The 21968-nt window shown below is 41.4% G+C and overlaps 1 protein-coding gene across 4 annotated transcripts; it reads right to left on the bottom strand.

The window, feature by feature from the left end:
* Positions 1–4330: 4330 nt before the first annotated feature.
* fbxl4 (F-box and leucine-rich repeat protein 4) lies at positions 4331–21351 on the bottom strand. 4 transcript variants are annotated; one of them, XM_005741289.1, is made up of 9 exons: positions 21154–21351; positions 18030–18660; positions 15846–16179; positions 14446–14690; positions 13984–14197; positions 12129–12200; positions 9500–9624; positions 8928–9115; positions 4331–8201 (listed from the first exon to the last, which is right to left on the bottom strand). In XM_005741289.1, exons 2-9 carry the CDS (start codon positions 18524–18526, stop codon positions 8038–8040), a joined length of 1839 nt encoding a protein of 612 aa, XP_005741346.1. In that variant the 5' UTR covers positions 18527–18660; positions 21154–21351; the 3' UTR covers positions 4331–8037. The 4 variants fall into 4 exon arrangements, with proteins under 4 accessions (XP_005741346.1, XP_005741344.1, XP_005741345.1 ...); XM_005741287.1 differs by having other exon boundaries at positions 21056–21351; XM_005741288.1 differs by having other exon boundaries at positions 20834–21351.
* Positions 21352–21968: the final 617 nt, after the last annotated feature.

Below are 21968 nucleotides of genomic sequence, written 5' to 3' on the forward strand. Positions count from 1 at the left end.
CTTCTAGTGACAGAACCAGTGTCTCCAGCGGTGGGCAATGTAGTAGGGGTGTACAGTGTGAGATTTAAGGAGCATCGCTGACTCAGCACGCTCAGCCCTGCCACTAGATGAGCATGTGCAATTAGTGGTTTTACTAACTTGCTAACAGGGGGGCTGTTAGGTGTAAGTGTGATTCGACAAATGTGGATACATATCAAAAAAGCGATACACAATCTCACTCAGATCACAGAAATCTAGTTTAACACTGTGTGTGTAACTACGCAATGTTTCAGTGTGAATTTCAGGGGTCTAATTGATTTTGAACACGAAGGTTTTAGCCATCCATCCCCTCCACAGTGATCTTCACTTAATGCGTTTGTACGAAGCATCAAACATCAGGGTCCATCTCTGAGTCCTGTGAGGACCAATCAGCCCAACAATCGCTCACTTATCTGTCAGTCTCTCTTTACTCACACCTCCTCCACGCACACACAGAAACACACACAGATAACAGTGATACAAGCTCACGAGCTGAACATAATTCCACCATTTGACATTGTTGTTGTTTCGGTTTCACTCAGATGCATCGCAGCTAATTACACTTTGCACACTTAAGCACACAAACGCGCGTGTGCGTTCATTTGTAAACGAGTTATTGTTTAATTATAACTTCACATGAACTTTGCTGATCAACGGGGCGAGTCGTGTCTCCCCTTCAGCGCATAATTATTCGGGCTATAATTGCTCGGCCTGTTTGTGAAACATGCTCATCCTTCAGCACGGCCATCGCACACATCCTGTGCCAGACCCACGCTGTGAAGGCCCGGTGTAAGAACAGGAAGCTTTAGGTGGACAAATAAAGCTTTTATATCGGCTGTAAATGTATCATTGGCCACATAAAATTTTTAACAGTGCTATTATATTTGTATAATCACAGAATTGTTTCCAAAAAACCAAAAATTACCAGGGTCAATATTATTAGTCCCCTTTTTACTGAGCCATAGCACAAACCACTGCTGTGCAATGATGTGCTTCACCTCTGTATTGCTCTATGCAGTAAAAGCAATTTAAAACTGAGGGTTATCTTCCAATTTACACACAATATAAAAACTTCAGTGGAGAAAACATCATGCCAAATACAAAAGACATCTGTTTAGACTTGAGAAAAAGAATTGTGGATGCTCACAAAGCGGGAGATGGATATACAAAGTTATCACAAAGCCGCCAAGTGTCAAGAACTGGACTGAGATGTATCATCAAGGAATTCAAAGAGAGCCACACAGTACAGAACAAGCCTGGCAGAAACAGGAAGCGAAAAAACTTCAAAGACTCTGTAAAGCAAACTAGTGAGAAATGTGTCTGAAGAACCCAGAACAAATGCCAAGACATGACATACTTAGCAAAGTCAGGACTGCTGACGTAAAGAAGACTATCACTAGAATTCTGCATATAAGTGGACTGTGACGTGGACAAGAGAAAGAAGACACATTCAAGCCAGACTGAAGTACGCCAAGGACAACCTGGAGAAAGATCATGCTTACTGGAACTGTGTCCTTTGGTCAGATGAGACGAAACTAGAGCTCTCTGGACACAGACACGCTGATTATGTTTGGAGACAGAAGGAAAAGACATACAATTCAAAGAACATTGCTCACAGTGAAACATGGTGGTGGGAGTGTTATGCTGTAGGGATGCTTCAATACACCTGGAACTGGGAATCTCATCAAGGTGGAAGGGACCATGAAGAAGCATATGTGAAGATTTTGAAAAAGAAAACCTCATGCAGGCAGCAGCAAAACTGGTTCTCGATGGATGTCTTGACAATGAGCCAAGACATACATCGCTCCTGCAGAACTACCTCCAGAGGACCAAAGTAAACGTTACTGGCTGGCCTTGGATCTTTTACTTAAAGCTTGTTCCTCTGCTGCCACAATTAGTGCCTCTGCGCTGTCTTTTAGTCCAGCCACTGGTAGTATTTAGACATTTATATTATATTATATTGTAACCTATCCCCACAAACTGCATGTCTTTGGACGGTGGGAGGAAGCCGGAGTACCCGGAGGGAACCCACGCAAACACGGGGAGAACATGCAGTTTGTGGGGATAGGTTAATTGGTTAATCCAAATTGCCCATAGGAGTGAATGCGGGAGTGAATATGAGCGCGAATGGTTGTCTGTCCCTGTGTGTTGGCCCTGCGACAGACTGGCGACCTGTCCAGGGTGTACCCCGCCTCTCGCCCTATGACAGCTGGGATAGGCTCCAGCGCTCCTCGTGACCCTGAAAAGGATAAGCGGAAGCGAATGGATGGATGGATATTATATTATATTATTATTTTATTTAATAAAGACAGATACTCACACAGGAAAAGTCTAAAATTAAAGTGGATTACAGTTGTAGTTCAAAACTGAAAATATAGAAAGAGTAAGACTAAACTGTCTACTCTCTAAATTCACACACACTTTGACTTCTTTCTCTGTTTATTGAGAGGAAAACAAAAAAAATAAAGCCGTGACTAAGGCCAGCATTTGCAGGCAACCCTCTGTTTTAATAATGTAGATGTCACTTTAATACATTTCTAATCATCTGTGCCACCAGGTCAAAGTTGGTGTGAAATCTGCAGGATGGCTGTTTGGTTCAAAACAAGAAAAACTGTGTTGTTCATTTCGAACGAGGAGACCCGAGATAATGCTGACGGGTCACACTATGATTAGAGGGATAAGAAGGGAAAAAAAAAACACTTCAGGCTCCTAAAAATTCTTCAAAGGAAACAATCTCAGCAAGGAAAGTCTCTCCTTGTAACTCACGTCCAACACTGAGGCCATAGCCTGCAATGAGAGGCCAGATTTGTTTTTGTTTTTTTAGTCCTAGAAAATCAATTTTCTGAAAGGAGACCAAAAAAAAAAAAAAAAAGAGGGACTTGATGTAACAGGATAGAGTGAGTTCATTTTGAGAAACAAGCACCGCATCTCTTCAGCCAGCATCAGATCGGATCTCTGAAGAGTCACTGTGTGGTGGCACTTTGTTTACAATAATTAGGGCGAGGTATCACAGTTTGGCAACATGTACAAATAAAAACAGTTATCCTCGTGGATGCACAGACGGCTAAAGAAACAGTGTACCCCTGTAGCTTCAAAACACCACCCTGTTGAGTTTAGTGCTTGGAATAGATTTAAGAAACTGAGTGCTGACATTCAATATCCTTAAAAACATAACAAAAGTAATAAGCTTCAGACACAACGGTGAGGACTGCCAGGGATGTCTTCATTATTAGAGTCCAAGGAGGGAAACTAGAGAAGCAGCACCAAGCCACATAATGATGGGTATCACGGTGAGGTCTCCCTCAGGCAGGTCTGAGGCCTGTCGAATCCCAGCCTGAGGAGGGCTCAGAGGAGGTAGACCACAGAGAAGACTGTTTCTGCTGTCAGCTTTGTCCAGGTATGCTCTTGTGTCACTCACACCATCTGGAGATAAGAGGGAGGGGGGGGGCAAAAAGGAACGGAGAGACCTTGTGACACCACTCCCTACCCCCCTCCCATTTACTTTTTAAACGCTGGATTTATTATTCAGGAACAATATTTCCATCCATATATTCCCCTTGCAGATTCGTCAAGCTATGTCTGTAGGCACTTGAAAGACAAATAAAAAGCTGAACTAATTGCTGTGGAACCCCCCCTGGATATATCAGGCTCGTAGAGGAGCGTGACAGCAAGAAATCAAGCTGTAGTGCAGAGCGGAAAGCCTCCATGAATCACGTTTGCATCCACGCTCGCGCGCAAGCACGCACGGCGGCGGCGGCGACGTTAGTGGCTGAGGAATAATCATTGGGGAGGCAGTCCAAATTAATACTTCAGCCGAGGCCGCCTCGTTCTCCATCATTAGGGCACATTACAGGGCCACAATATACATCATTAAACTAGGCATAAACAATTCATTAAAAGGCCGTTAAGAAGACAAGCTAATGTCACTTCTCCCTGTGGTATTAATAGACTGTAAAATGGCAGAGGGTTAAGGCAAAAAGGATCATTCCGCAACGACTATCCAGTCACTCATCCTGACTAATGGCTCTGCTAGTTGTTGTGGATTCAGTAGACGAGCCTACTCCCCCCTCCCCCCCCACGCCTCCAACCCCAAATCACACTTAGACGACTCTCTTCTTAAGAAGCCCCAACATGATACAGCGGAGCAATTTCCATTTGTTTCGGCGGCAGTGGCGTGCTGTTCAATGAAGCTGAAGAATAAGAGAAAATAGAATATGAGCGAGTTAATGCCTTCGCAGCCACTTTGTTCTACAGTCAGACTGCTTACATCTCTGCTCCTACAGGATCAAAAATGAGCCACACACACTCAGTCATCAGCCTTCGGTTTATTTAAAACCTGGTGAAAGTGAAGCACCGCATTTCATCGCGACAGAGACACACACAATCTCTTTACACAACAGTGGCTTTCACGCTGCAGCGGAGGGAGCGCCGCTGCAGGTCCTCCCAGTTCATGGCACAAAGGTTGATCACATATCCAGAGTGGGAGAAGAGAGACTGCATATTCATTAGAGGAAGAAAAAAAGAAGCATAGGGCCACCTCAGAAAAATACACCAAACTGCATCACTGGTCAAACAGTGATGATCTGAGAGTGGTGCTCACTTTTTAAATAGTTTTGCCTTTGCAAATTAATGCTGTTGCAGATAGTTGCTGTACAAAGTATAACAGTGACAGTGTTTTTATTGTGGTGCAGTAGTTATTACTGACATAATTACATAATTACATGATAGCAGGTCTTCGAAATGAGAGCTTTACCTGGATAAATAACAATTAAAAAAAAACAAACATCAAAATGTATTAAAAATTTGGGTGGGCGGGGCAAAACTGATGCATTAGTGAAAGGCCTGGTGTGCCATACTGTTACCACACCTGTTTATAACAAAGCTGGAAATAAACCAAGTATTAATTTCCCACTCTTATGCAGCAATTTACCATACCCACACCAATAACAAGACTGGAAGATCGATATGTGATTGACTTCTGCGCAGCCAGGACTGCTCTGGGTTTAGCCTAGCTCAGCACAGAGACTGGAAGCAGGAACAGAGTAGGAAGTCATTTTTAAGGTGTTTAGAAAGGTAATGACTGTAGCTGCAGAACGCAAATGTCGCTGCCATATTTATTTCTTAAAGCTTAAACAACTGGCAGATGGGAAAATATGTACATTCTCTAACATCGATCACTGAGCAAATCTGAATTTCAGTCTTTTTTACGTTTCTGGAGTATTTTGGGTTACCGGGGGGCAGGTTGCTGATTGGTCTGTAGGCCCGTGTGATTTGAGGTTTAGTGGACTAGCATTGCACAAACTAAGGTAAACTAAACTAAGGTAAAGACGTGCATTCACTCTTACTGCTAAGTCAGACTAAAGGCATGTTTTCAGTCTTTATGCTGAGCCAGGCTAAAAACACATTTCCACTTCATGTTAGGCTAGGGTAAAGGCATACTTTCAGTCTTAGTGCTAAGCTAGGCAAAATACCAAAAAACCCAAGAAACAGTTCCCCAAATTGTATATTACCATTTAAACATCCACCAATAATGAGTATAAATAACATTTTCATTGCCGAGGGAAATATAAATAAACCATTTTTTGCATATATAGCTCTATATTTTGCAATAATTAACATGGCTGATATAAGGTATATGGCACAGAAACTGGTCAAATATAGGTGTGAGACTGATGACGACCAGATTAATGTGGTATTACTTTGGTTGAAGGGCATTAAAAAAAAAAAAAAAAAAAAAAGCGAAGCACTTCACCACAATCTAAACCACTTGGACACAACATTCAAACAGGAGCATAAGGCACAAATATTGACTAGTAGCATGTGCTTCAACTAAAAATTCAAGTTTGTTTCAAACACAAAAATGCTCTTCAAGCACTTCTCCCACACTGCAGCCTTGGCTTCATATATTACAAAAAATAAATAATCAGCAGCAGTACATTTTTCATACAATTACTGCAACATTCAACACTCAATAAGCTCTGATTAACGTCTCTGTTACGCCAGCGCAAACTGACGATTTGTGTCATGTGTGTGTTTGTTGTGAGCAACACCAAAGCCCGGTAACCTTAAAGCTAACTCAAGTCTGGTGTTACTTTCTGTAAAGATGTCCTTTGTGCTGGTTTCTGGAGTAAAACATGTTTTTAAAAAAGTGACATTTAATGAACATGAGATTATATATAGCCCCTGAGTTTGAGGACAAATACTGAGGTCACATATCGTACTTACACTCGTTACACGTTAACATTACGTCCTCGGCTTAATTTACAGCACTCCTTCTCAGCGGTGGAATTTGATCGGAGTGGGTTATGTAGTCGGCTGTAGTCAGACAGCAGTGACAGAACTCAACAGGAACGACAACAGAAACAGCACTAACATTATGACACTGCAGAGGGCCTATCTTGCACTTTCAAAGAAGGTGTTGTGCATTTGCAGCTAATTTTAATGCCTGGGCCCAGCTCTCCAAGTTTCATGAAACTCAGCTTGTGTAAACTTGCTGACAGAAAAACAGCACTGAAAACACTCCCCCACCTGAGCTCTCACCTCGGCGGAGGAGCCAGTGACTTTCAAACTTGGGGAAACAAAACTTTGCCTACGCTGAAATGTTTACACAACCTATGAGGTCTGAACAAAACCAATTAGCAAGCACCCCGATTATTAACACTTTCTATTTCATTTAGTCCACTGAATTGTCTGATGTACTGTATACAGCCAAACACATTCAACTGCTTCAGCTGCAGATGACTTTCTCTACAGTATTCCAACAAAGGCCTCTAGTTCCACACATGCATATAGCATAAATTTAGTTAATAACTACCCCTGTATTTCTTACTTGTTAACACTCGGACTTAATATAGAATATTACTACATTCATCTGAAGTGTCTGATATGTGGTGACACATTAACAGCTGCCCAGGTAATACAGTTGGAAATTCTTTCATATTATCCTAGTAAAAATATTAACTGCTGGACCAAAAGCGCCTAACTGAGAGTTGGAGAGGAAAAGATTTTTAGATTTGTTTCATGTCATCTTAAATAAGATCTTCATTACTTCTCTGCGCTTTTATTTCAAAAGAGTCAGTGTGCATATCTTTTGAATTTGATGCCTTTAGGTGTTTTCTGTACTCCTGCAATTTTAGAGCATGTGGAAATGAAAACAATTTTTTTCCCCATTGATGGAAACACGCCATTGCTAAATCTCTAGTGCATGGACATTTAATGATGATCCTGCAGTTTGTAGCAACACATATTAACTTGTGATAGTCTCATTAAAGTAAAAAAAATAAAAGAATAACACTAACCACAGTGCATTGCATCTAGTGCAGCTGTTTTCACCTTTAAAGCCCCTTTGAACACAACACCATCCACTATGATTCAATGAAAGTGAGTGAATGGTGATAAACACCACCGGAAAGACCTTCATGTACAAACCAGCCTGTTCATATTCCACAATCAAACAAGGCACTGACCAAGGCCCTGATATGTAGCTAATATTATTATGTGAAGTCCAGTAACAGGTAAGAATGCTTTGTGTTCCATTTGTTTTCCTAAAAAGATGCTTAAAAGAAGTTTTCTCTCAAATGTTGCTTTTTTCATGTGTGATTTCTAGTGGTAAGGCATATTTCCTTGCCGTGTGTTATCTGGCAATACATACTGTAAGTGCTGATTCATATTGTGGGAACATGTGGCAGCTTCACTGCAACAACCCTGATTTAAAAAACAAACAAACAAAACCCCCACCCAAAAATACAAGTGTCTTATGTTGTATAATCCTGCTCCTACAAATCTGTAGTCATTTAGGTTCACTAAATCAGTAAAGCCAGTAAAATCCTCCTCACCCAGTCCCACCGCTTTTTATACTGACCGCTAAAAGAAGATCTCGTCCGTGATACAAGCAGAGGCAGGTCTGCAATCTCCTCCTGCATCTGACCTGCCTCTGAATCACTCTGGGGCAGTATGTGCTGACCAGTACCTCCCTCCACTTGCTACATCTCAGTAGTGGGAAATGAGCCAATGCTGGGGTCACTGAGTGAAGCTTTTCTTGATGGCCACATTGGGGAAGAGGCCAGAGAGCTCCTGGACGATGCGCATGTCTATCTGTGAGCAGAAGGAGACGTCCAGGAGGACAAGCTGAGGACACGACTGGAGGAGTTTCTTCAGTGAGGCGGCGCTCACTGACCGTGTACCTGTCCGGCAGACGTATCACAACAGGGACACACAGAAGGTGAAAAACACTTCACAAAAAACGCATAAAAAATAAAACAAAACACAGAGCTGTGAAATAAAAACAATGATATTTTTATGTCTGGCTACTTCTTAAAAAGGAAACTGCGTGTGTATTTTCTTTGTAAATGAAGTAAAGTTCCTCTCTGCCTGTTCACACAGATCATAGAGTCCAGACCAAAATCATTTGCACACCTTCCAGCGAGTCAACCACTGAAGCACATCTGAAATAACTAAAGAACTGACACATCAGCATAGCCTGACTAACACTGAAGCTACTGTGCTGTCAAAAACACCAACTTATGCAACTGGAACTAGAGTGTTACTGCTATGGTGTGCTGCTGTAACTTTGCTTACTGAGCACTACTGTATAGCAATATTAAGCTGATTATTTGAGTTTGTGTTCGAGGTTAACTTGAAGGTTTTTTTCACCCCTCAAATGCTACACTGGGAATGGGCCTGCTGTGAATATGATAAGTGAACGATGAGCTAAATCAAAAATGCAGTTGCCCAACTGACAAAGTCTCTTATAAAAAGTTAAGTTGTGGCTATGCTGCTCTGATGGGGAGCTTTATACACCAACATGATGAAACATAAGTCATGACCGAATAACCACAAACTTGACACTCATTAACAAATGATTAATAAGGCAAACGTTTGTTTCCACATATGTGTGAGGGAGAGCTTACCCAGAATGTCGAGATGCCTCAGACAGGGGCAGCTGGCTGCCAGCTCCTCTATGTCTGAGTCGCAGACGGTGCGGTTGGCAGTGAGGAAGAGTTTGCGCAGGCGTGGAAGGCTGCGGGCGAGGTGTTGGAAACATCCCGTACTGCTCTGCAGCGTGGGACACCAGCCCAGGTCCAGTTCCTCCAACATCCTGAGCAACAACAGAGCCAACAAGTAAACTGGGGTGACGCAAGGACAAATTTGGATATTCACAGAGAAACCATGCAGTGTCTCTAATGTGTAAGTGTTTTAACAAAAACAAAGCAATCACAGAGGAAACTAACACCATTTCATGTCCTGGACAATTTTACAACCAAAGATGTTATATGAGAAGAATCCTGAACTGAAAGCTATGAAAACTCCCCACCAAGCAAAAAGATGGTGGCAGGAGCAGAGAGGGGGGAGGAGCTTCCTGAAATCTTATTTTGGGGCAAAATTAGCACTTAAAAAAAAAAAAGAAGCTGTTATGAATGGTTATTTTGCACATGCCTGGAGTCCGCAGGTGTTATAAACAACAGTAGCTTCAAGTGACTACCTGCACCCTGAGACGAGCTCAGTCAGGCCTCGATCGGTCAGGTTTCTGCAACGCCACAGGTCCAGAGAGCACAGCGAGCGACAGCGAGTGGCCAGCATACTGGCTACAACATCATAGTCTTCGATCTGCAAGTGAGACAGGAGCATTTACTCTCTATACAATATGCAGCATTTGCAGCTCACAAGCAAGTTCCCAGAGGGACATTTGGACGATTCAGACCCGCTTTAATGTGCAAAACCACCCTCGTCGTATGCTGCAGTCGATTCAGATGTTATGATTTGTACACGTCGGTGTGAGCGATGTACGGGCAGAGGTGCTGTGATCTGTGCTCATCTACAACACTGTCACAGTCCCAGGCTTTTAAAAATGTGCCTTTAGGATAACGTAAAGGAAGATGATGCTGTCAGGATGAGTCAGTCAATAGTCTATCTAATATATTCTGAACAAACTTTTGAAATGCTGCGATAATAAAAAGCTGATTAGCGGCATCACCCGGCTTGTGGCTCGTAACCTCGCTTCCTCGAGAGAGCAAAAGAACAAAGCACTAACGCGGAATACTTTCACCGTAAAAAACAAAAACAAAATAGTCTTTCAGGAACTGATTTATGTTTGCGAGGCTGTTATTGTTCTTTGGTGTCAGGTAATGCTGGCCATATTTCATCGTTTCATCCAAAGATGAAAGCAAAGAAATGCAATTTAACAACTAAAAACAGCCCGAGCAGATAACTCAGCTACAAAAATGACAGCAAGAACATTTCTCAGAGTTAGCAGTGATGGATATTTAAACTCTGGCAGAGAGAGTCGCTGCCTTTATGCATTTCTCTTGCCAAATGTTGCATAACTTTATTTCTGATGATGACAGTTATGTCTTGAGAAAGACCACAAGAGGATTTTCCTCATGTATTATATCAATATTTCCATCAAAGTCATTCAACTTTTTTAGGGAGTTAAACACACACAGATGCCCCATCATTATCATCATGATACACTAAACATTTATTAAAATGCCTCATTAATAATTCCAAATGATGTTAATAATAAAACGTATTGTACTTTAATATCATCATACATATCTGTCCACAACAGTTGCTGTATACCATTCCCCTCATATTCAATGAGCCATCATTAAAGGAGTAACAGGAGAATGACACCGCTCTCACAGAAGTCTACAACTACCAACCAATTATCTTATCTTAGCACAGACTGCACAAAGATTAGCCAGTGACCCCATGCCAACCACCGGCTGTTAGTGAAAAATGTGTATTCCCAGACTGGTATTCAAGTGGTTGTTGGCGTTTGCTGTCACTGGGTGAAATTGGTTCTAAAGAGGTACACGGTGCTGCACTGAAAACTTCTTTGGCCACCAGCAAGTTGCCATGGTTGACTGTAGTTTGCACGGAAGAAGCTTAATGTCACTGCTGTCTAACCATGGAGCAGTAGTGAAACTTGGTTTTGGTCTTAAGACGCACGTTTTTCCAGATCTCATTAGCGTTCTATGATTAGCGTTTGCAAATGGGTGTCTTCCATGCAAACACTAAGAGTGCATGGTCAGCACCCTCTTTGCATCTGAATTCACTTGGCAACAGCCAGAAACCTCCAGTAATCACTCACTAACCAGTCAGGGTATACATATTTATCACTAGCCACTAGAGTATCCTAAATGGTGGCCAAATGGTGTCTAGGCCTGTGTGACTACAGCATTATGCAACAGTCACACTAAGAAAAACGGTGGTTGAGGTATGACCAAAATGATTGTGACCTTGTGCAATGACCTTGCAATCCTGTCACAGACAGGGACCAGGTCTTGACCACTCCCAGTCAGTTGCCATCTTCAAAGAGACTTTGGCGTGGCAAGATGGTGATAAGAGTGATTTGCCTATCAGTCTGTCAGCTGTGCTGTCAGCTTACTACTGAACTAGGTCAAGTTGGCAATTACATGCAATCATTTTGTGTTAATACAGTGATTAACTTGTGACAAACTGTCAACAATTGCAAATGTGTTGCAGTGTACATACTCAGAAATCAATATTAACTACTTACAGAGTCGAGCGAGAACCTCAGAAATTCAACAGAAGCAATTCCTCCAAAAATAGAGACCTTGCTGCTTCAGGACAGCGATTTAACTGCAATGTGATATACTGTAGGTGCTTAGCAAACCTTGACTTTATGTAGGAACATAACCAGAACGCACACAATTGGCCACCAGCTGACTGGCTCACACGCTGACTGCAGTTTCAAACTGTTTGTGTTCATAAATTAAACATCATTTACTTGAAACCTTCACTAATCAGAGTGATTCCAGTGAGTTTGAATCAGGCCACCATTGTTTGCAGACAGGATGCCTTCCATCAGACAACCTGTGCGATCGCACAAGTGGGTACTGCAACTACTTGTAATCAGTTTTTAATGCAAAAAAAACATTAAATTCAATTATATAAGCACAGATTTTTCCCAGTTACGATAAGATTGCTGTCCTACTTTTACTCCAGTGTGACTAAGCCATTTGCCAGGGATCACAGGGCTCTCTTTCATCTTCCTATCTGGCATCTTTTAGACAAGCTTCCAAAATGAAAGGTAATAGTTAAGATTGTAGCTTTCTTTGAAACTTCATATGTGTGCACATTCTCACCCTCACACAGCTCCCCAGGTTGAGGTGTCTTAGCTCTATGCAGAAAGTCAGAATACTTAAGATGGCTGTTTGCTGTGGAGGAAAGGAGAGACAGAGGTGCACAGGTGAAAACCAGGTAGGTAGAAAGAGCAAAAGAGATTTAAAACACCGGTAGCATCTTACCTGAGTGTAAATCTATATATAAGATAATTTAAAACAACATAGGTTTTAGTAGCGGTAACAAATCCAGTCATGTCACCTAAAGTTCCCGTTTAAGTAACTTCCTGTCTGTTACCTGGCACACCCAGCACTTTCAGGATTAAAAGGTTTTTAATAAAGCACAGGAGACAATTTTTCCACCTCCTTGTGGAGTGAAAAAAGTGAAAACGGAGGCCTCTCGAGCAGCACTACAACTAGTATATGGAGATATCAGAATTCAGTGCTGCAGCTGCCAACACATGCACCTCAGCGGTAGGAGAATGTGTCAGACATGAAAGTGAAAGCCTCTTGTCTGCGTGTGCGCGCGTGTGCTCGACTCGGTGTAAGGCATTTTTATAAGTGCCTCTCTCCCGTAAGCTAGCCATTTAATTAGAGCAGTGACAAGGTAATGACAGCTGAGATGTCAGGGCCTCAAACAGACACACGGCTCGCTCTGTCTGTCCGGGTGTAAACAACCTGCAGCACGCTGCCTGGCTCCACCGCAGAAACTCTACACTGTCTGTTGCCCACAACGTCACTCTGAAACATGACAAACACTAGAGAAACGCTGAGGTGCACCACCAAAACAAGGCACAGTGATATTACACATCAGACATGCCTGAGCTTGAATACATGCGATGTATATTCAACACCCTGTAGAATCAGAGTTTACTCAGTTCATCTTAAATCTTTCTTAAGGAGAAATCATTAGTTTTTACATTAAATGCACATTTTTGGGAAGTTTTGTTCAAACCTATACTATATGCATGTTTCAAGTGAAACAAAGGAGGTCATCAGATGATTAACTAAACATGAAAAAAATAAGATTAAAACATCTTTAAAACAAAATGATGATCTTTTTTTTTTATATTAGTCCAGTTACACAGGTGGACCTCAGACTTTATAAATGAGGAAAATGTGGTTTTAATTGCTTACAGATCCCCTATCACAGAAAAGTCATAAGTCATCAGTATGTTAATGCTGTAAAACCTGAGTTTCTGAAAGGGGGGAGGAGGCCAGTGGAGGCTGTTGGTAACAGTTCATGTGGCCTAGCAATGAAAGAGGTTATGACATGAGCTAAATCGGTTTGCACCAAGGCTTAGTGTAAGATAAAGGATTCATTTGAACTGTGAATCATGCAAAACTACTCTAATACAGTCCAAGAATAAAAGTACAGAGTTGGCGATGAGCAGGTCCCCTTTAAGAAGATAAAAGCTGCCTCTGGCTGCTCTTTTATCTCAAGGGGTCGGCACAGTGGGCAGCTCCTCATGTTTGATTTGCCAGACGCCCTTTCTGATGCAAACCCAAAAGGCATTTTCTGCTTTATTAGATACAATTGATCAAATTCTGTTGCTTGAATATCAGAAAAGTGACTAAATTCTCTGACCTTTCCACCGTGTGGAATCTACCTCTTGAAAATCTCTGACATTCTATATATTCAAAATATGAAAGATAATTCATTTTTTAAAAATCTTTTTGTAATTTTCAGCATCAATGGTGAATAAAACATTTTATACATTTAGAAAAAGGAGCAGTCTGCAAATTATAAACAGCCAGGGTATCGGATATATCATTAACCAAACAACAATTTGACCTGCTCTATATTTAAACAAGACAGATCGAAGTCCACGCGAATCACTCTGATTAGTTTCGCAGAGACACTGTTTGCAGCGCATACCTCTATCTTTGTTCGGTAAAGCACCAGCCTGCGGAGGCGTGTAAGTTTTGAGATGTGCATGAAGGCCTGTGGGGGGAGACGATCACAGGAGGACAGGTTGAGCTCCTGGAGTCCAGGACAAGTCTGGGAGATGACCTCGAGACAGGCTTCGTTCAGGAAGTGGCAGCATGACATTTCCAGGCAGACCAGGCTGGGACCACAGGCCTTCATGAAACTAAGGCGGGAGATTGAGAGAAATGAGTGACAAGAGGCCAAAAACAAAAACGAACAAAAAAGCCATCAATTCCCCAGTAGTCCTTCATCCTCTTCTTAATTTATTTTTCAATCAGTTACAGAAGAATGTGTAAACTGATTTTCTTTGTTTCAGTATGCTCCTCCTTGAAAAAGTGCTTTTACATCTATTGCTACTTTCCAAGGTCATTTCCCTGTTTGCTGCCATTCGTGGCCCGCTGATAGTCTGACCTGCTGAAGCCCGTCAGGGTAAGGGCTCCACGGTTGCCGGTCCAGGACAGGTTGAGCCTCTGGAGGAGGGTGCAGCGGCTCTGCAGGTGTCCCAGGGAGGCGTCACTCAGCCGGGCCCAGTAAGGCTGCAGACTCAGCTGGGTGTACTGTAGCGGGTCACAGCAGTGCTGGTGCAGCAGCTTACAGCTCTGGGCCAGACGGCAGAGGTCTGGCAGGGTCAGGTGGCTCAGTATCAGCTGGATGAGCTGTGGACGGGAGTCGGGGGAGAGGGGTTAAGATAGGAGACGAGGAGAGGAGAGGAGAGGAGAGGAGAAATGGTAAGATACGAGGAGGGTGAGAGACAAGACATGTTTGGTCTTGTAAGAAAACATAAGCAGAAAATAACACATAATAGAGAACATTAAAGAATAGTGGAACCTAGCAGAGAAGAGAAAATAGTTCAGTGTAGAGTGGAGAATGTTAATTGCGTCCCCTCTGTCAGGCAGATCTAAATAGTGGTTATCTGGGAGACACAGCACCGATAGCAGGATCAGCGGTGAGCCGGCTTGTTTTGCACCGCATTCGTGTGTCTCTCAAAGAGAAAGAATGGTTGTGCGTGTGTGTGTCACAGTGGATTAACAATACACTGTGTTCAAGCTGGTATCAGCTGACAGATAATAGCTATATTGTGTTTCTGAAACAAACACACAGCGGTTGTGAAGACTGCTGTTAATGGCAGTGGTTTGGATAGGAGATAAGAGAACAACTATCAAGAGTACTGCTGGTGTTTTGAAGCTCGCCTCAGACAACATGATACATCTGTATGGCATGAAAATGACTGTCTGTGAGTGCAAGATCAAGAAAGTGCAAGAATGGTTCAACCCGCAGTGTTCGTGTGTGACACGTTTTTTTTTTATTTTTTACAACAACAACAAAAAAGTGCACGTGTGCACACATGCTGAGCACATATAATAAGGAAAAAACTTGATGTGCATAAGGAAAGCTTTAAAACACTTCAAATAATCAGCGTTGCAAATGTTTTGTGTGCAGAGAAATGACTGCAGCACCTTCAACCCATATGTAAGACTAGTGCATGCTACTGGAACATCTTCAAAAAAGAAATTTTAGATATTGCAACTTTCAGGCTTTAATTGTAGAAGTAATGAGGGCGGCAGCTGAGGAGTCAGGTTGGATCTCTGTGCTTGTCAAAATAGGAAGAGTGTGATAGGGAATGGTTAAACCTAATATTTATTAAAGAGGTACTGATCGAAAATACTCCTGTCTGTACCACTAAGCAAACAAGATCACATCTGAAAAATAAAATTTAAAAATGCAGTTTTATTTCATTGTGCGTATCTAAACTTTCAACCCAGGCTTGGATGACGCAAGCCTTCTGATTTGTTATTAAGGACTGTGATCACCTCATATGGCAGTTTGTCAAAGTAGCCATTTCCTGTCCTCTGGTGCTTGCCATCTCCTTGCCTGAAAGGACCTCCCACATCAGACAGCTCCTCTTCGCTGTCGCTCAGGTCACTGATGTCGATGATGGGCATTTTATAGAGAGCCAGCATAGGCCTCTCTTTTACCCCACGCAGGATAACAGCATCCAGTTCGGTGTAATAGTCCAGCAAAGAGCTGTTCACCTCTAGACGCAACAGGTTGGTTGGGAAGCCGATATGCTTTATTTTAGGGGAAAACTGGCGAGCCTGTGGAGTCAGCACCTTGGTGGGCTCACCAGACCACAACACCTCCCACCTGGACAACACAAAACATGTGCAAATATAAAAATAACATTCTTTAACCTATATAATGCTATTAAGACTACTTTGCACTACTCTAGGTACTCGTTGAAAGCAGCAGGAAAATACAGTCCTAACAATGTTCTTGAGCCTGTGTGTGGCATTGTGCACAACAGTGTTTGCCTCTTTCACAATGACAATAAATAAATACTTGACTTTATCTTAACATATTTCTAATAAGCAGAGACAGACGGATTTGACCATATATGTTGTCGGATATACCCCGATATGAAAACTGTCTTTATTACAGTAAAAAAAAAAAATTTTTTTTAAAGCTGTGCGGTGTAACTTGTAAATGATGTTTTTACAAGCAGCAAGCAGAGCAGTTTTCCCTCTGTTGTTTGCAGTACTATCAGTACTTTATGCAACACATGTTCACAGGTTGTGAAACACATTGGAAAGTTACTAAATAACAACCCCATCATTGTCTGTTTTCAATATAAATCAAACATACAAATCAGGCATTTATAGTATTCTAAAGACTAATGATATAGTGATATCAAAACTTTACACTCTCTAAAAATCTGTATCAGGTCCAAAACTCCAGTGTTGATAAGATAAGATAAGATAAGATAAGATAAGATAAGATAAGATAAGATAAGATAAGATAAGATAAGATAAGATAAGATAAGATAGAACTTTATTAATCCCTTGGGTGGGTTCCTCTGGGAAATACAGAGACAAATATAAATAAAATATACAAAGGGGATAAATAGAATAAATAGGAATAAAAATAGAAATACAAGTGAATTGCACATGTCAAGTATTGAGGTCTATTGCACCATTGACTATTTACAAAAAGTATTGCACAAGGTATTGTACAGTGAGGTGAAGAGGCACTACAACTTAGTTGTTCCCCCCTCCTCCTTTGTCCTCCTGATCATGCACTCTTAAATAGTGGGACTACTTTGAATGGCTTTTAGCAGCTGACCACATCCATATTCCATCAGAATTGTATACCCTGACTTCTGTCTCACTTCTTTTTTTGCTGGCTCCCTGTGTGTCTCAGTGGACATACAAATAATCCTTACAAGCCAGAGGTTGAGGCTTCAGAGTAAAAGCTGATACTCTGCTCTCTATGGTGTCAATGACAATGTACCCCATTTAGTAATCTTGCTCTACACGTTTTTAAAAAAATGTTTTCAATGAAAGGGGCAGCCAATCAGAGGAAAGCAGGCTTGTGGGGGAGGGGATTCTATGACTTGTTTCGGACAGTAATGAACTGAGACACTGCACCAAGAGCAGGACCAAGGCAACATAAGGCAACACCTAACACGAGGCAGTAAACACCAAGCTAAAGCTACTGTAAAAAGTGAATAAAGATCCAGGCAAATCTTAAGACTTTATACAATTTTATCAGTTTAGTTTTTTCTAATCAAGGTAGCCTAAATCATTTATCTGCATGCAAACATGGCTAAATATGATTCAGTGCTCTCCTATACATAAGTCGGAACTAAGAAATTAAAAAAAGCTCAGTCTCTGCATATATGCAGCTCCACTGTGCAGTGTGACTCCCTTGACAATTAGCAGTTAGTGCTATAGCAGGTAGATTGTTGAAGAAATCATCTAATCATCTAATCATCTAATCTTCGTGATAAAGAATTGTAATAAGCTAATCCCATTGCATCCTCTGCCAGGTTTCTGGTAGTTTTCTGGTGGAAATTCTGGCCAAGCAGTACTTTACTCCATGAAATGCCAACTGGATTTTATCCAAACACTGAAGCCTTGTTATGTAATCGAAAACTGTGCAATTTACTGGTATTGTAAAGTTTTAGAAATGGCATAGTGTGGAGGAACTATTGTTACCTGACATCAGTAGGCGGATTCTGGGTGAAAGGATTATGAGAGCAGGCCAGGATCTGGACGATGGCTCCAGGGTAATAGGTCTCAAACACCTCCACTGCTGTCGGGTAGACGGGCTCCTCAAAGCCTAGCTCAATGTAATCCTTACTGTAGAAGCCTTTAGGAGTGCGACGAAAAGGCAGCGGAGCACTGGCACACTGTTCCCACCACGTCCCATAAGTTCTGAATACAGCTGTCTGGGTGAAGTCCCCTGAGCTGGGGTAGACGTTAGGCACCCCTGCCAGGTTCCACATGGTGTAAGACATGCTATTCTCACTGCCATAGTGGGAGCTGAAGTCCAAAACCTCTTTGGCGTACTGCTCCACCTCCACACTGACTGGCAGTACTGCTCTCTGGCCAGATTCCACAGCCCGTCGACTGGTCAGAGCCTCGCCTCGAGTTCCACTCCTGGAGCGCCGCCGCAGACAGATATAGTAAAACATGCTCAACAGGGTTAACATAGGGAACTCTGGGACTGATGGGGGCAGTGGGGAGAAACGGAGTAGGAGGATAACCCTCCACCTACGGGTAGAACATTATCTCAAGCGCTGGGGATGAACAAAGCGCAGGCTAGAAGGCTGGCTGCATGCATGACCTGTGGGTTAGGCAGAGACAAACAAGAATGAGAAGAGCAAGACAGCAGGTCTAAGACACCACAGAGGGACCAATTTCTGCTTGGTCCCGATATAAACTTGATCATTTTGGATATCTGAATCCTAAATTTAAATGAAAATAGCAAGAAGCAAAAATACATTTTTGGCTGAATATAAATTGAAGGATTGTAAAACCAAAACAAAACAAAAAAACGTTCCATGTGGAGAAAGCGCTACTTTATGTTGTGCATGATTATACTAATAAATAATCAATACATTCAATACATTTCTTTGGGGTTGTCATAAAAAAAGACCTGCTTTCAACATAAGGTTTTTACATAACAGGACAAAAGATAAAATCATCCACCCTGTAGCAGGTCTTAAAACCAGATAAATGCAAGGTCAGAAGAACAACATCACATGACATATGACGCATCCCTACTCATTTAACAAAAATTAAGCCAAAAATACAGAAGCAGTGTGTGAAAGACTAAGCACATGCCTGGTTTCAGCAGCTTTTAGAGCCCTAATCATCACCCATCCACCGCCATGCATTACTGGCAAATATCTCCATATTAGCTCGTCTGTTTAAAGGACACTGTTCTAGAAGTCTTGTGCTTTGTTCAGATGTAACTTTGCAAATCTAAGCTGAGCTGCCATGTGTTGTTTTGGTTTTTTTTAGAAAGAAGAGATTTTCTCCTGAAATCCTTCTAAACAAGCCATACTTCTTCCAATTGTACCGTCTCCAAGCACAGTCTGACCTTGGGATGCATCTGCTGGGAGATACACTCCAGGGAAAATTGGCAACGGTCTTCAATGTTTTTGCACTTTTTTTTCCCACTTAGAATGATAGACTTCAAATTGTTTGGAAATGGTCTTTTAACCCTTCCCAGATTGATGGACAGCAACAGTTGTTTCTCCAAGCTCACTGCTGATGTATTTCCTCTCTAGCATTGTGTTAACACACACCTGGCTTGTCCGTACCAGTAACCTCCCAGAGCTTCTGCTTTTTCATTTGTTAATGAAAAAGCAGAAGCTTTTCTGCTTCTGCAAATAATGATGTTGTGCAATATGTAAAATGTTGTTGGTTATCTGAGGTTATATTTGTTTAAAAGGTAAGACTTACTAAGAACCATGTTTTGCAATTTGTGCTGATATAAAAAATTATGTTAATTAAAAGACAGGCAGCTTCTTCTTACCATGACTATACATGTATACTTACTTTTACATTTTGATGCTTTCTTGTAGACAAATGATTCCTTTTTACACATTGACAAATTACAGCAAGAAGCTGGATCTAATTTCTAGCGATTTCTTCACTATTTTAACCACTTTGACACTTTCTGAGAAGAAGACTTGCTTATTTAATGAATACTTATTCTGCAAACAAACCAAGCACTTCTGCAGCTGCCAATCTTCGAAAGGTATAGCCTTGTACCGCTGCTTGCGTGTGGCATTTCTTCATAACTACATGCGGTAGTTTGTGATTAAATGAAACACGGCAAGACATTTATCAAACCAAAATGCAAACTGTAGAGGTTAAATCCATGTTAACGCTTGACACCATCAGAAATCGCTAGCACTGACTACAATATTCAGGTTTCAAGACATCCTGGTACTTAATGGTGCCTGGTAGCCACAAATCAAGAGTGGCTACATGATACCAGAAACTTCTGGGTCTGGTGCCTGACACTCCTGCCTCACAGGTTTTCAGTATCACAGATTGACCCAGCTGTAGGCTGCAGTGAGCAGTACACGTTTGCCAGGGACATCCTGTGCTTATGTGTAAACAAACAAGTAGCCCTACAAGCAATAACAGGACACGAGTCCCCACCAACCCTATATTAACCGCCTTTAACATTAAAAAACAATTACATTAAAGCCAGTGATGTTTAGACAACAACCACGTTTTGATAAAACTAAAATATTAGCTTTAACTGTACACATGAAATACTAATAATACTGTAAAAAATACTACAGTTCTGACAATAATGTGGCCTTATTAATACTGTACGGGAAGAGAAAAGGAAGTGTAGCGTTTTCTGTCTTGCCAATGTAACCTTTGATATTTCATTGTGCATTTGAAGCTAGCTAAACTAGCCCTCCAACCTTGCTACCTTTGAAGGCATTTCGACATTACATTAGGTAAACGAATTCTGACATACGTAAGCGTACTTTAAGCCAGCTGCCAGGAAGAAACTGTCTTTTCCCAAGTCCTTGTTCAATAAACTGAGCAGTCTCCCACAGCTAGTGCTGTCAGTGTTAGCTAACGATAAATAGTTAGTGTTAGGTAGGCAGCTAGCTAGCAGACACAGGCTGAGCTGTCAAAACATGAACTGTTAGCTTCCGTAATGGTTGCTGTGCAAAAACCGAGCGATCAAAGAGGACAAAATTTACAGTGAACGTAGATCAATGAATCCACTGACGAGGAAAAACTCTCTTCCTTCCATAGCCGTTCACAAAGATTTCAACAATCAAACATTCTTGACGTTTACCTTGTGTTGCCTTCAAGTAACAGTCGGTCAATACATTAACTCAGAGAGCGCACAGCACAGTCAGCGACATAATCTGGGTAACCCTTCATCTTTGTGTTTTAAGTATTAGAGAAGTATCAGTATTATTACTACCACTACACGAGTTATTTCTACAAAACACGATGTACTGGGGCGAGGCTCCAGGGGGAAAGTAATGCAATTTGGAAGACTGCTGCTTTTTTCTCTTTATCATTGCACCAGTGCGGCACTAAATAATTGACTGTGTTCAAATGTCGTGAACAAATGCGAAACATGGCCAATTTTGACTGTTTTTGTCAAAACGTGTGATTAAACAGGACGCGGAAACCTAAAAAACATAGAAGTTACGTATGAACTTTAAATGTCACACTTTAAATGTACAACAAATTATCAACATCCGGTCGGCTTCTTTTAAAGCAAAGGATTATGGGAAAAGTAGTTCTTTGGTTTAAAACAGACACTCAAAACATTCACCCCAGTTTCATGGTTTTTAATACATTTATAGATAATCCAGCGTAATGTGTATTAAAACATACCATAAAAAGAATGGAGGAGTATAATAAGATTTCATTCTGTTTCAAGGCCATTCACAAACAACATAGATGTACACTATATACACACACCCAAAAATAAAAGGTAGAGTTCGGTCAGCAATGGTGAAAATAATTCTTCAGCTTATTAAACCTTGGAGATAAAAAAAAATTAAAACAACTGAAAAAGATTTTTTTTTTTAAATAAAACACACCAAAGGAGAACCAGTCATGTAAACAAAGAAAGATATGAGGTATAAGGTAAGA

Source organism: Pundamilia nyererei, unplaced genomic scaffold, assembly GCF_000239375.1.
Source record: "Pundamilia nyererei isolate P.nyererei 1_Seehausen unplaced genomic scaffold, PunNye1.0 scaffold00109, whole genome shotgun sequence".
Taxonomy (NCBI): domain Eukaryota; kingdom Metazoa; phylum Chordata; class Actinopteri; order Cichliformes; family Cichlidae; genus Pundamilia; species Pundamilia nyererei.